Below are 16,892 nucleotides of genomic sequence, written 5' to 3' on the forward strand. Positions count from 1 at the left end.
AATTTCCTGTGTATGTCTATTTAGCAGTTTTGTATGGTGCTGAACTCAAATTTAAATATGTTAAGGCCTTGGGGACTTTTGGGGCTAAATAAATGGGGGGGGGGAACAAATGATGGACTTCGTCATTTCTTTTTTTGCATGGTATAGAACTCAAATTTTTAAGGCCTAAAACTGCACCGTTTGTTCATTTTCACCAGGATTGGATATCCCCTGGGGACTTTTGGGGCTAAATGGGGGGGGGGGAATGCTGAACTTAGTCATTTTTCTGTTTCATTCACTGAGCACTCACGGGGACCATGCATGCTTCACTTGTTTTTTTTTTAATTTGAATTATTCACCCAATTTCACACACAAAAGCAAAAATAATTTTAAACTATTTCAATCTGAAGTGGTTAAAGGCTTTCCCACAAAATGAGACGATTCAAATACTGAGGGCTGCACACTGTAAAAATAATCAATGAATCAAAAAGAAAATCACCTTGTTTTGCCAAGTTCCACTTGGCAACAGCCTCTCTCCACACCAAATGTAATTTTCCAACGCCGATAGTCATATGGTTGCCTGCCATCACATCTCTATATCAAATAAATAAAAACAATAACAAGTATTAGCCCTCTCTTGGAAGCTATCTGACAACTGGGCTGAAAACAAGACAAATAAGCAGAATTAGTATCTCAATCAATTCTCGGTTGTCCAACCTTTTTCTTTTAATTCTTTTCTTTATAGCTGCTATGAACTTGACATAATAAGTATTAAGTTTGGTCACTGTTAAAAGAAACACATGTACTCTAAATTATTAAATATATAAAGAGTAATTATTTCTCTCATTTCACTTTCCTTCAGTCGAAGTTATCAAACTATCTAGGGCTAATGTTTGAACTCTGTACGAGATATATATAGTTATCTTGTATGTTCAGCTAAAGGCAAAAAAATAAATAAATAAAAATACTACACAAACCAACACAAAGTTAGTATCATCTTAACCAGCATTACCCTGGATATATAATATCCAAAATTTAGAAAAAATTACTCCTTCCAGGTCAACCAAGCAAGTTTTTGTTGGGAAGAGGGCTGGGTTTTTTTTGTTTGTTTGTTTGTCTTGTTTTGTTTTTTTTTAATGTAAATATGTAGTAATTTTAAAGAAAACAATGTATTTATGTAATAATTTAGAAAATCTACAGTTTTTAAAATCTTTCCAAAATAACATCATTTCTCTTCAAATTGGGGAGGGAACGAAAATTTAAATATATAAATATTCTAGTTTTGGAGTTTTAGTCAGACAGACACACATAGACCTATGCCCTTTATTAATATACTAGCGGGGATACCCGACAATGCCTGGAGCCATAAAATACGAAATAAAATAAGTTAAATAGTGTATATAACAATATACACTATTTAACTTATTTTATTTCGTATTTTATGGCTTAATAATAACAATATACACTATTTAATTTATTTTATTTCGTATTTTATGGTTCCAGGCATTGTCAGGTATCCCCGCTAGTATATTAATAAAGGGCATAGGTCTATGTGTGTCTGTCTGACTAAAACTCCAAAACTAGAATATTTATATATTTCAATTTCTCAACTCTTAAGCTCAGACCTTAAGTTTTAGACATTTTCTAGAATTAAAATCATGTAACAGATTTTGATCAAAATTGAAACAGGAATTCTAGACTTAAGGTTTAATATCGTTATATATTGATTTGAACCTTCATAAAGGAACAAAAGTGTCGCAAAACTGTTCTGTTTTATCTAACTTGGGTCAGGTATTCTTCTATTTTTTTATAAAGCACATAACCAAGATCAGTTAGGCCAGCTAGCATGGCATTCGATATGTGGTCAACATATCACTAACATAAAATTTCTATAAGCAGGAAGCACTTATCCAAAACAAAGTTGAAACACGATTATTTTCTCAGAGTTAACTTTTATAGAACATTTTTAGATTAAGATGAAAGATGGAGAAAAATATTTTATGAAAAGGTCACTCAGATAATTAAAAGCTAAATGTGCATTAAAGCCAGCAGTGGAATGTCAAGAAGATGCTCACACTGACCTTTAAAATGGTGCTTGCAAACCCTTCACCTCCGTCACACAAATTTATCTCATAAGTTAATTTTGTAGCACCTGTTAACAATTGGATTGTAAACAAGTGCTCAATATCTAGCAAATTCAATGCTCACAAATCTAGAACAACATCTTCTTTGAAGCTGATACCTACTAGTGATGATGTCCTGCATACATGTGGATACCTTGCAGAAAATCACCTGCTAAATTATTGGTTTACCTACTTTCAGGCAATCCAAACATGTGTGGTTGATTAGAGAAGGCCCTGATATATCCTACAAAAGAAACGGTCCTGGATATGGCCTTAAACTATATCTAGTGGTGAGGCCCCAGCTTGTGGAGTGTGGAGCCACCCTTTAATTGCCATTGCTCCCAGGTCCACTCTGACCAGGAGTGGTAGTACCTGTTAGGGTCCCAACTATGGGTTAAATAGAAACCGACTTGAAAACAACAAATATATTCTATTTAAAAAAATTTTCTTCCGAATCTTTGGATTCGGCATTAAATAACCTGATAAGGGTTGATATGCCGTAAAACGAAAACAACCAACCAACCTACAAAAGAAACATATTCATTTGAAGTAGCAGAGTGGTCTTGGTAATAATAATCTAGTAAATCCCCTTATGAACGAGCGTTTGTAGTCGGAGCTGGTATATCTTTAGTGTGAAGCTTTCAGTATACCTTTCAATGTCTCTCCTAGGCAGCTCAAACAGTCAGTATTTATAGTTTAATTAACCAATCATATTCTTGTATGGAAGAACCCGAATGTACTCATAGGCAATCTCTAACTATTGTATTCCCAAAATTAAGACGGAAATGGATACAGTTTATGTAAATACAGAACGGAAGTCATTAAGCATGAAACGAAATACGAAACCATATAGAAATATTTTATTCGAAAAAAACTCATTTTAGTTTTAACAATTTTTGTTTTATGACAAAACAATTTTAAAAAATAATTGAAAGAAACTTTATAGAAATGTAAAAAAATAAAATTTTATTGTTTTATGATAACGCAAGAAGGTTTAAAGCTAAAATAATTTCTATATGGTTTCGTATTTCGTTTCATGCTTACTGACTTCCGTTCCGTATTTATATAAACTGTATCCATTTCCGTTGTTTTAATTTTGGGAACGCAATTGTTAGAGATAGCCAATATTTGTTACATCAGCCCCTGACTGATAAGCTTGACAACTGACAGAGATTTTGACCTATGTGATAGATAAGAAGTTGTAAACAATGGTGTTTATGAATATACCTGAGAACCACCTTCACATATTGATCCCAATTAAAGTCCATATTATACATGTGTAATATTTGACTAAGGTCAATGTCTAAAGGTGGTCTGCAGAAGCTAATCTTCACAGGAACTATACAACCAACTCCTATATTTTTATAGCCAAATGGTCATCAAATGAAAGGAAAACGAAACCCTTTTATAAACAATGCTACGTATTTATATAAGTGGCCTACACTATTGGGTGTAGATTGCCAGAAATCTTGACAGTGAAGAAAGGAATTAAATTAATAAAGTTGGTTGGAGCAATATATCTTTAAATGAAGATAGCTTTGCTCTGCATCTAGGTGACAAAGGCAGGAGAGAGAATGTCTTTCTTTGTTGGTACCTGGAAGTTCGCTGGGGCTGCGGTCTAAGCCCCAAGGGGTTTGGAAGTAGTTCTTTAAACGTTCGATATAAAATGATACGTCCTAGAGTCTGATTAGTCGTTATCTTACCAAATGGAATTACTGGAGCTGCTTTCCAACAGAAGAAAGAACTTTAAATGTTTATGACTGTGACAGATCCTCAGAAACATTCATAATCATCACAGCCTGACACTTTTCATTTATCCCATAAGAGATAACTTTCATATAACATGTGAAGTCAACTTTACTCATATTGGATGAATGCCATCATAACAGTTACATTTATTCATTTGACATTATAAATAAGTACTCACTGTGTGTTATTTAATGGTAATTTCAGTCATTTTAGTATGTTTGTCTGTTTTGTAGCATGGCAACTCATCTAAGGTCATTTTATGACCAAAACTGCATATATGCTTTACGTACAAATAGTTTGTAGATTAAACTGTTTTTGTTTTTTTGTTTTTTTAAGTATATATTTGCAAATAAAGATATAGTATTCACCCTAGGCAGGTTTAACCAGCCTTCTCTAGAAGACGAAATGTCATTGAAATATTAAATTCAAAAGTACACGCATTAACCCTTATCATCGAGTGGCCCTCGGGTCTTGATAAGTGGTGACTCCTTTGTAAAAAAAATAAATAAATAAAATAAATAAAGTGTGTAAACAATGGATCATTATAAATCTATAGATGGAAACTTGAGATGTACTACAACTGTGGATCAGAATGGACCTGAGAGTAACTTAATTTGATTAACAGGTGATTTTATAGTCCCCAAAGCCACCAAATAGGGCTCTCATCATCGGATATGATTTACGGTCATACTCAGAACCAACAATACAATTAAGTTAAATCTAATCGTCACTTGTGCACATGTTAAACGTACAGGGTGTTTTCTCGATATTCAAAGAGATGAAAAGGAGACGAAGATGAGGAAAACAGAAGGAAATAACAATTCAGCAAATAGCTGCAACATCGATTTAGTTGAGGAAATGAAAGTAGTTTCCAACTTGAAGCAGTTTGAAAGTTTGCCATTTTCGTACCATAAAGCTATACATCTGCTTTAATAGATTTTTGCCGAAGACTCACAAGTACACACGTGCCATATACGGTACAGTGCACGAAATAAAATATTCACAAAATTCTAAATAAAATAGGTTAACACCAAAACAATACTTTATACTTATATTCACCCCAAACATGCCGGATTGCCACCGAGACATAAGGGCTGCTGTGAATTAGGGATCATGTCTACAGGGACACTATATACAGAGTTGAGCAGAAGATATCCGTTCACATTGCAATTAAATTTTTACATGCAGGAAACAGGGAGGGAATTCCAACATCTAACAGTTCGAGGGACAAAACTCTCTGGCAGTGAGACTTTTACAATGAAGGCGTGAGATTTAACTGCTTGCCGAGTTACTCGAGAGTATTCATGTCAAGGGAAGACATGTATAATGAGTTCATCAGAGCACATTTCATTAAAGTGGTTGTAAAACAGGCATAACGATGCAACATTGTGGTGAGGAGACAGGGATCGGAGTTTGGTTGACAGTGCAGGGTCGATCAGATTGAAGATCTATTTTTAGACACTGTCTAATAAATAGACTAGTGGTTGATCCACCGGCCCAGATGTGGCAATAATAAGCCATGCATTGGTGAATCGTGGCTTTGAAGAGATACAGAATAGTGTCAGGTGTGAGTATTTTTATATCACAGAAACATTAAGTAGGGAGTTGAGCAACAAGATGTCGGTTCACATTATTGCAAAAGATTTAATTGTATATCGTTAATTGAGCACTAGTTGCTTTCTTAGCCATAGGGTATACTCTATTATTATATTAAAGTTGAATTAATCAACATCTGTTTCCCTAAGAAGATTTCCTTACACATTTTAATCACACAAAGCACATAAAATATTCATTCATGCTGGGATTGAGTTATGTTTGAAAAGAAAAAGTCCATTTTTATTGGTCTCATTAGGCATGATTTACACTTTACTTATGACATCATCGATCACTTACTAAATTGCCGTTTATTATTTTCACCCTCTCTCACTGTATGTTTATTTGAACGCCCCCCCCCACACACACACTCTTATTTTATACAGATTCTATCACTCTTGCCTTCATTTGTTTATTAACAGTCAAAGGAAAAAACTAGAAAATTCGATTAGTCCATTATAAAGATTAGACAATACCACCACAAGTGTTAATACTATTTAACCCATAGCTAGCGAGATAAAAAGGAACGGGGAGATATAACTAACAAAAAAAAAAACTAATTTTGAATTTGGACTTTTGTATTTATTAAATTTAACTGGCTTTGCAAACAAGTTGATTATTTTGGTCAAGATCAAAGTGTAGTATCTGTTCTTCAGATGCGGCACTTCTATTTCTCGTTCTCTTTCAGTGGAGGAGAAATCCTTCACGACTGAGACAATTTTTATTTTTGTACCTTTTCTCCACGTTAAAAAACAACCCTGGTGTCTAACTGTCCCGTGGGGAGGCATAGTAAATAGGTATATATATACATCAGCTAAAAAAAATTCTTGATATCATTCTGGCAGCCTAAAAACTGTCTTGTCTTTTAACAGATCCTCCCTGACATTAACTTCTTCTCAAGGGATGGTCCATCACATGACACCTAAGGTGCCCCATTACTGGAGAATGTTGACAAATCCATTCATGTCTATTTTTATACTATTCTATCTTCTTGGAGGAACTGATTTCCCTCATATTAAAACTGACCTGATGTAATATCTTGCTGCTGTGGAAGACATGTAAATAAAGGGCTTTTTTTTATTCTTTGGCACATTTTTATTCTAAGGTTTGGTTTACAAAGGACCCGATTATTTTTATCTAAATTAGGCACGATTTGCTTTGATTCTAAAACGCCAGACTCCCAAGCATTACCTCAATCTTCAGGAGTGGGACTGGTTTATTGTCAGTTGCATTTTTCCTGATGCAAACCATCTAATTCTAACTCAATGGATGACTCAACAAGTCATTTTTTTCCTAGTATTTTAAATATAAGTTATGATTTGATGCAGTAAAAAGAAAAATGATGAGATTGCTGGATAAAGAAAGTGAAAATTATACAATAGAATTGTGGTGAAAATTCCTCCTTATGCCTATTTTGATATTAAAACGCAAATGACAAGCTGATAAAAGTTCGATTTGCTTATGATGAAAACCTAATGTTAATTTTCAATCCATTTATCTCTCTCTCTCTCTATATATATATATACAGGGTGACCCCCAACAAACGGGTCCCAATTCTAATTAGGCCCTGTTTCTTAGTGTTTTGTCCGAACGAAATTTAACACAGTGTATTCTTTGTCCCAGCTCCCACTGTAGTCTTGGTGTACTCACGGTCGTTGATTCTGCCATGTCCTGTAAAATAAGGGCAATCGGTGAATAAATAATGGAGATATCACGCTTTTTTTGGTCACCCTGTATATATGGACTTTGGTATGTGCATATATTTATATGCTTAAGATTCACTCCTAAACTAATGAGCCGATCATTATGAATTATGGAATATATATATTTTAGGTAACATGGTGAATAAAGTAGGTACATTATTATTTTTCGTTTTTTTGCTAAATTTTTTTTTTCTTTTTAGGATGTGTGCATCCTACCCCCCCCCACACACACATACATACATACATTTTATTTTTGTTTTCTAAAAACGAAATACAAAAAATTTAATTAAGAAAAACTACTGATGTCTGTGTGTGTCATTAATATGTATGTGTAGAGCTAACTCCTCAACTAATGAACTTATGAATTACAGATTGTGTATTCTAGGTAACACTGTGAGCAATATGAGCACATCATTTTTCTTTTATTGACTTTACTATATGTCAAAAAGATTAGATTTCCTATCAAATAAGTTTTACTTACCTTAACCTGTCAAAATAAAATTACATTTCGTCACTTCCAAGATTAACAGAATACACTTGTATCTCTCATCTCTATTATATTTCTGTCTGTCTGTCCATTCTTGTCAACTACTGGACAGATCTGGTTGAAATTTTGTATAGATTTTTATTATAAGATACAGCGAAGTAAATATGTTATCTGTTCGATGCACAAATAGGAATTAATATTTAATGCCAAAATGTGCACAAATTTAACCATCAATTTGATATTCTAAGTATTCATTCTAAGTCAGCGTGCTACAAATTCTGTCCGTTTTTACATGGGCTAAAATGTCTAGTTTATTTCTAAGTATAAAAATTTACAACTCGAAATGCTATAAATATTGCTTGTACCCATCTTGTGACGGGTATTTTTTCTTATTTATTAGAAAAATATCCAAGAAATTATGCCATAGCATCTTAATTTATGAAAAGTTTTGTTTTTGTATTTTGTTTTTGTTTTCTTCCTGGCAGTGAACTGGCAGAACTGTTGGTGCAAACCCGATCAATACGCTATAGTAAACATCTCACTAAATCAAAGCGCACACGAAAAAGGTGTAATGCGTAATTGTGTGTGCATACAGCATTAACAAACGTGAAAGTTACATAAAAGGAAAGTACATCTATGCAAAAGCTCAAAATGGCTGACACAGATGTAAATGGGTTCTTTTTTTTTTTTTTTTTTTTTTTTTTTTTTTTTTTCTTAACAGCAATATAAAGTATTCCATATCTGGTTCGGCTAATGAGGTTTACATAAAGATCTATTCTCGTAAAATTGACTTTGGGGAAATACCAACAGACAAACATATATAGCAGATAGACATGAAACATTTGAGGCAATTATGTACATTATATAGACACATGTATCAACAAAAATACCCAGCGTTCCACGGTAGCAATAACTTTGAGGGCATTTTACGGTGCTTGTTAAGATAGATCGATTTTTTTTAAACATGTGATTTTAAGTAAAATCAACAATACTTATTTGTCATGTCGAAAATAGTAATATATCCAAAAATTACGAAAATTCGAGTAGGACAACTATTGTGTTTTTAGTAAAAAAAATATCGCTTTGGTCTAAAACAGTATGTCAGCCATTAAAGTAACAAAAAGGAAGATAAGTATTTCCCTTGTATTCGCAATCTTCAAGGTGTTCACATCTAGGGAAAAGGTAATTTCCCTCAATTTTCTGTAAAAATTACTTTTAATTATAAATGATTTTTTTTTACTCAATGAATTTTCAGAATTTTTGGATATATTAGTATTTTCGACATGACAATTAAGTAACGTTGTTTTTACTTAAAACCACATACTTAAAAAAAAAAAAAGTGAGTCTGTCGACTATCTTAACAAGCACCAAATTAAATATTTAAATATTTTTTTTATAAATTATTAAGTGTTGCAAGTTATACAATTAATTTTCCCTTAAAATATAATCTTATAAAGTAGATTTTTTATAACCGGCTTATAACTAACTTCAATCATATATATATATATATATATATATATATATATACTAGCATTTCAGCTCGGCGTTTCCCAGGTGTTTGGATGTGTATGTTGAGCAAAAAAAAAAAAAAAAAAGTGGTAGTAGGAAGTCAGGCTCGAACCCGTACCGCAAAGGAGGAAAAGAATGGGGTAAAACCTAACGTTTATGCTGTTACGACCACCGCTAAATCGGAAGCGATATTTTTTAAAATTAAGGCTAGACAATCTAATGGACGGGATAATTTAAAAAATATCGGCGAAAAAAGTGACCCCCCCCCCCTGTAGAAAAGTGCCTAATTGAAGGGGAAGATATTAATGTTTTTAGCCAATTTTTCGATATTTGTTGTATGAAGGGTCGAACTTTAAAACGATACTGATCTTGGTAAAATCCGTCGCCTCTATTAAAAGTTTAAGGCAGACATGCAAACAGACATACATACATACATTTATATATTGGTAACTAAAAATTTTCGACCCAAACTGATGAAAAAGCTTGCGCTATCTCTGAATACCCTTTATGTAAAATTTCAAATATTTAGACCAGAAATTGTCTGAGCAATTTGGAAGAGACCGCAGAGGTTTTTTTTTTTAAACTTTGACCCCTATTATGACTCGTTAAAATTTATTGTTTTGGGCTCAAATCAAGTTATTAAGTTAGATCGATGTCCAAGGAATCTATATCTAAAATTTAAAGTGCGTAGACCCAAAATTGTCGGAGGAGTTTGGTAAAGTTCTCAAAGGTCAAATCGTTGAACTTTGACCCCTTAATCGCCAAATTTCTGTCCAAAAACCGATCACATCGATTTTCCCAAATCTCAGTAACCTGTATATCAAATTTCGAGTCTGTAGACTAAAAATTGACAGAGTTATTGCGTAGGGAAATGTACATAGATACACAGACACTTTCACTTTTATATATATAGATAGATATAAAAGTGAACGTGTCTGTGTGTGTGTCTGCATTTTCCAACGCAATAACTCTGTCAATTTTCAGTCTACGGACTCGAAATTTGATATACATAGTACTGAGATTTGGGAAAATATTTGTAATCGGTTTTCGACCAGAGATTTGGTTGTTAAGGAGTCAAAGTTCAACGATTTGACTTTTGAGATCTCTACCAAACTCCTCCGACAATTTGGAGTCTAAACACTTGAAATTTTAGATATAGGTTCCTTGGACATGGATCTAACTTAATAACTTGATTTGAGCCCAAAACAATTAATGTTAAAGGGTTATAATAGGGGTCAAAATTAAAATAAATTGACCGCTTTTTTTTTTTTGGCTGAACATACACCTCCAAACACACGGGCAACGTCGGGCTGAAATGCTAGTATATCTATAAAAGTGAAAATGTGTGGGCGTGAGTGTGTCTGTCTGTGTACATTTCCCTACCAAATAACTGTCAATTTTCGGTCTACAGACTCGAAATTTGACTGTTAAGGGGTCAAAGTTCAACGATTTGACCTTTGAAAACTCTACCAAACTCCTCTGCCAATTTTGGGCCTAAACACTTGAAATTTTAGATATAGGTTACTTGGACATGGATCTAACTTTATAATTTGATTTGGGTATTCAGACATGCAGCAAGCTTTTTAATCAGTTTTTGCGTGAAAATTTGGCTGGCAAGAGGTCAGAGTTGAAATAGTTTACCTTTGCAGGTTCTACCAAATTTCTCTGCCAATTTTGGGTCTAAACACTTGAAATTTTAGATGTTAGTTACTTGGACATGGGTCAAACATTTTAATTTGATTTGAGCTCAAAACAATAAATTTTAAGGGGTCAAAATTAGGGTTAAAGTTTTAAAAAATTTGACCTCTGCTGTCTCTACCAACCTTTCTCTATGGTAGTTAAGGAAGCCTATTATATAGAAAGGCATTACGGTACATATGCAGACTTTTTAATATATACATATGCACATTAAGTTATGAACAGTACATAGGGCCCGAGCAAAGTTGGGCTGAACTGCTAGTATATATATAAAAGAAAGAAATTTAAAACTGTAGGTTGAAATTTACAATGAAATCAAGTACTATATATATATATATATATATATATATTAAAAAAATTTTAAATATTTTATTTAAATATTTTAAAAAGCCCCCCCTATTTGGGTAGAGCACTGTCGTAAATAATCTAACTCGCTACTTAATTGGCTCAATACGAAGCTCACGGTTTGATTACAAACAGGCGGTTTGAGCACTTTACAAGTAACGGACGGATGTTTGTTTAAATAGACATTCGGACGGGTTATTTGCAGGCGTCACTTCCGTGGTCGATAGGTAGAGCTGCCGACTGTCAACATGACGGTCCTAGGTTCGATCCTTGGCTTGGAAGAGGTGCTAGTCTAGCGGTACAGATGAGTTGTGATACAACGAAACAGTACTGTATGTCGATGACTAGAAATATATTTTATATATATATATATATATATATATATATATATATATATATAAGGCTAAAGAGTGTTTGGTAAAAGAAACTTGTAATAGGTCACCTTTGTTAGGATTTGAAACTAACGGTCTCAATGTTGTTCTAATCTTTTGTAATACATATATAAATATTACACTCTAATCTTAAAATTTTATTAATAATCGAGCTATCTACTAGGGTTCTCTCCCACTAATTTTACATGTATAACAAATAATAAAATGTACTTAGTTTTTAACATTTTATTGCAGTATCACCAGAAGTTTTATTGCAGTATCACCAGAAGTTTTATTGCAGTATCACTACAAGTTTCTGACAGACACTTCCGATATGTGTAACTGCTGTAAAGTGTTAAAAGCTAAGTACATTTTATTTTCATTTAATATCTTATATTCAATAGGATTTCGAACCCTTTAACAAAGATCGGTTGTCTTTATTTGATGATTCCAATTTTTGGGTTTGTTTTCTCGCTTGTTTATATTATATAATAGCGGGGGTATCCGGCGTTGCCTTGGTGTTTGGAGGTGTAAAAAAAAAAAAAAAAAAAAAAAAGTGTTAGTAGGGAGGGAGGCTTGAACGCGTGATGAACTCGAAGGTGGAAAAGAAGTTGAAAAAAAACGTGACATCTTGTCGCTATGCTAAGAGGCCACAGGAAGTGAAAAGCGTTCAAATTAATCAATGTCAATCAAAAAGTTGACTTGCTAAGTGAAAATGCAGGTGCAGAAATGAAGGTTGGCTGAAGGCCAGTTCAGCTTTCCACCATTTCATTTATTTGTTTCCCCACGATGTTTGGGAAACCAAGCTCCCCTGAAAAAGGGGGAACTCTCAAATGAATAGCAATTGTCTGATATGAAGGGTTTTCCCCACATTGATCAAAGCTAATTGTTTTCAAGACATCCCGGGACACTGCCTTCGCTTCCAATTAGTTTCGCTTTTATACAAAAAACATGAACAAACACGCGAGAGGTTGGAATAGCATGAATTTCATAAAAGTCGATCAAAATAAATCTAGAGGCAACGTCCCTTTGCAAATCGTAGATATTATAATCTAGGGAGTATATAAAAAGTTCTAAAACATAGTAACCTCCCCCCTCCAAGAACCCCCGCGAAAAAAGCCTTTCTTGGACATACAAAAAGGTGTGCGCCACTTTTGCCTTATATATATAGAGATGCATGTGTTCCTACATTGCAGCCAATCCACATCATGAAAGCTATAGACAGGAAGTCCTAAACTCAAGTTTCGCCCTTCCTTGAGCTCTTTAGTCATTTGTATGACTGACAGTAACTGCCACACACAAGAAAATTATAGCAATCTATTATATAGTAGATATTCATTGTGGAGAAAAGATCCACTCTCTCTACCAGGTGAGTAATGATTGTACAGATTCATAACATGTGATATGTAGAGGTCTTACATGTAGGTCTCATTTTCAGAGTTTGTTATTTTATAGACAAGTTGCTCTATCAAGGGCTAAGAGTCTGATTTATACTACTATTCATTCACAGGTGAATTCACACATTTTCTAAAGATATTAACAAAAGAGAAGCAATATTGTCAATAGAACATGGCACACATAGGCCACAATTCAGCCCAGTAATAACTGCACCTCCACGAGCAATAAATCGATGTATGTGTGCATTGCTTTTCTACACTTTCCATGTATTTTGAAGGAATTTTTCCACTAACATAAAATGATTTTGGTAAAGTATCAACAATAAAAAAGAAAACAAGATGAAGAATTGCTACAATTTATTTTTCTTATTTTATCTTTGACTCGAAGATAAACGGATAGAATACTGGCGCAATTATCATGTTTTTAAAGTTCATCTTTAGTTTAACATTCAGAAATGCGCTTAACATAAGTCTGTTCGCCATTTGCCTCTCTGCTTTATCAGTTGAACTGTTTGTCTGGCATGCCAAGCTGAATTTTTTTTTTTTTTGCTGTTCTGTTTGCTTGCACCAGTACCATTAGCAAAGGCATGAATCCATATCTCCCCTTTCCTTCCTTCCATCTGATTGAAATAATTATTACATCTTGTTAGAACAATTTAAAAAAAAAAATGGAAAATAGTTGTAGGGTTTAGTTTATCTGTCTCATGGTATATCAACACATTTAGGATTAAAAGCTAAACTATGCATACAACTGGGGACCGCTTGATACTTTCTCCACCGGATTGGATGAGATGGTTTAACCCACCTGAAATGAGTTCCCTTGGCAAGGCCACAGGGAAGAAAAGCAAGCAAAAACCATAAGCAAAATTTATCCCAAAGCAGAAAAACTAAAGCTGGCTTGCTGTGGCACTATATATACAAATGTAGATAAATTTGGGCATGTTTTATTGGTTTGAAAATATAGCTTCTTTTTTACCAAATGTCATAAAATTTTAACCATAGAATATAGTATTATAATTTTAAAAAAGCTTGGAAATTTTCATGTAGTTTCGTCCTATAGAACCAAAGATATGAGCATTTCAATATTTACTTTGGCTACCAGTATAGATATATATACATATATATCATCTTCTTTGGCAATTTTATACATTCTAAATCTCAGTGACCATTGATTAGAATTTAACAAATGAAGGCTCATTAGAGCCTATTTTTGGCACTTTTTTTACAAAGTTTTTCAATCATAGTCATTTGTTGTCCTAGTTTTGCATATGAATTACAAAATATCTGATATTTCTCCAAAACGTCTGGCCTTGATGGAGGGGAGACTAAAACTTGCCGCTATGGTTTCAAATTATCTGAAATAGCAGCAAGAGGAGACTTGATTCCAAATATTTCTCATATGTTATATCTCCCCTCTTTGGTTTTCATACATAAAGTTAATTTCACAGTGTATAAAGATTATTTGATACTGCAGATATTCATAATCGTACCCTATTTCCAAAAAAGGGAAGATATAAAATATGCAAAATATTTGGAATCAAGTCTCCTCTTGTTATTTCAGATCATTTGAAACTATAACAGCCAGTTTTAGTCTCCCCTCCATCAAGGTCAGAGGTTTTGAGGAAATATATATTGTTACAATATTTTGGAGATATAATGGGGTATGATCCCACACAGTCGGGCGATTCTATTTATAAACGATGCTGCTAGGAACTGACGAATCGAATTAATTTACGTTCTGTTACCAACCAATCAGAAGCCAGAATTGCTCCATAAATATTAAACCTTTCTGTAACAATTTTGCATGTTTTTTCCATCTCGACACGGTAAGAATCTTTTGCTCTGTGGAACTGTCTACTGCAAACCAGACACCTCTCAGGACTTGTGTGAACAATGAACCATCGGAAACGGTTCTGTCTACTGCAAACCAGTCACCTCAAGACTTGTGTGGAACAACGAACCATCAGAAACTGTTCTGAAACTAAACATAGCTTACACTTCTAGATATAAGTTTCATTGCATAAGTATGACACACTAGTGTCTGTAGGTAAAAATGAATAATCATTATTTAATTATAATTATAAAGTTACTTTGAGAATACTTAAGGATGGGCACTCTCTGCAGAATTATAACCAAGGCAATCAACTAACGTCTATGCAATATTCATGACTTCTGCTTGTGCAAACTCTCTAGATTGTCATTGTATTCGTCTGAATTCAGCATCTAATAATTTTTAATTTCCTTAATTCCTGTAGCAATTGTTTGGTGGCCCTGAAGTAGAGGCTCAGCAAATGTGTTCAAATCTCATGACTGGCAGGAATTGTTACCCTACACTGATGATTGCGTAAGCATGAGAAACGAGTGTCTGTAGGTATAAATGAATAATCATTATATATATATATATATATTCCTAGCAGAGAGACCCGATGTTGCTTGGGATTGAATGAGAATCACTGAATTTCCCACACTTCCAATACTTTTATTGTCATCAAAATCAGCGAAATCGCCTATTCGGTAATCAAATCAATCAATTGCCTGCTCTACTCAGGAACCCACCACGTTGCACAGAGACAAAGCTTCACATACCTCCCCACAGTGAGTTAGTCCACAAGTCATTGTAATCTACATTGCACTTTTGAGAACCTGCTGTTGATTTTATGAAATTATTTTTATACAATGACTTAAATTACAGTTCAAAATGCAAAAGTCAAGTACAATGGTTCGATTATGCTCTAAACAGAAACATTAACTTTGAATGCACCCATCTTGTCAAAGAACCTACTGTTAATTTTTATATGCCAAGCCTTTCTGTTTGTGCAGTGATAAAGTTGCTCAAATACACTTGTGATGTTAGATTGTAAAAAAGTGTTAACTCTGATCAAAATTAGAATGTTCCTTTTTTAATAGGATTGTTTCAATTATCGATACTTATCGGAGGTATTCCGACACAAAACTTATCAAAGAACACTCCCAAACATATAAGGTACATATGTATAAAGTTTAAAAAAAAAAAAAAAAAATCAGACTAACCATTTTGGAGTCCATAGGGAACGAATTCACAACACCCCCAAAAAATTATATATATATATATATATATACACACACACACACACACAACAGAAAAACGAGATTTGAACAAAATCTTGTAATGTATGTGTATGGTTCCAATTCCGGTTATAAAGCAGATGAGTATCGACTGAAGAGAGCTTGATATGAGTATCTAAAACAGTCTCCTACTTATTATCGAGTTTGAAACCGACGGCACCGATGACTCATCTAAACTTTCTGCAAATAAAAATATAAATAATATAAATAATACGCTTTTATTTTCAGAATTTATTCCTTATGATAGAGCACTCTGCTGAAATCTTTTTTTCAAAAAAAAATTTTTTTTTAATTATATATATATATATATATATATATATAACTAGTCATTGTATACAAAAAAGCAAACACAAACCGTTTATTTTACCAACAAGAACATTGTATCTGAGCATTAATGATTTCATAGTACACCATCATATTCAGTTTAATGTCAGTTTCACATACTGACATGTGTTGGACAGCTTTTATAAATTAATTTCCAAACTAACCTATCTCTGGCCAGGTCATTAAACTACATATCCTGAAATGCAACAAATTTTCTTTGGAAATCATTTCCTATGTTTAGACAAGATGCTTTTAATAGGTTGGATGCCCTTCCAGACACCAACCTAGTAAGGCGATGGGGATCCATGCTTTTATTGAGAAACCATCTCTAGGTGATTGCCTACCAAGGTTTAAAATCGCTTCACCTGGCCTTGCATGACAGTATTTATTAAATCAATGTTGTCGCAATAGCATTTACTTTTATAAGGTCAAGCCCATTTTTCACTACATACCATATGCAGCAGTTCTTAGCAAAGTCACACAAGGTTCAACTGATGAAGGTTGACCAC

At 33.6% G+C, this 16,892-nt stretch overlaps 1 protein-coding gene across 1 annotated transcript in view; it reads right to left on the reverse strand.

Moving 5' to 3' along the window:
* Positions 1–16,892, reverse strand: part of LOC145253731 (exosome complex component RRP45-like) — a 285,110-nt gene that overhangs the window by 170,412 nt on the left and 97,806 nt on the right. The window contains exon 2 of the mRNA XM_080112961.1: positions 479–573. Coding sequence (XP_079969087.1) covers positions 479–573 — 95 coding nt within the window. The remainder of the gene's footprint in view (positions 1–478; positions 574–16,892) is intronic.

This window comes from Euprymna scolopes, chromosome 3 (assembly GCF_053919585.1).
Source record: "Euprymna scolopes isolate OS-2025 chromosome 3, ASM5391958v1, whole genome shotgun sequence".
NCBI lineage: Eukaryota > Metazoa > Mollusca > Cephalopoda > Sepiida > Sepiolidae > Euprymna > Euprymna scolopes.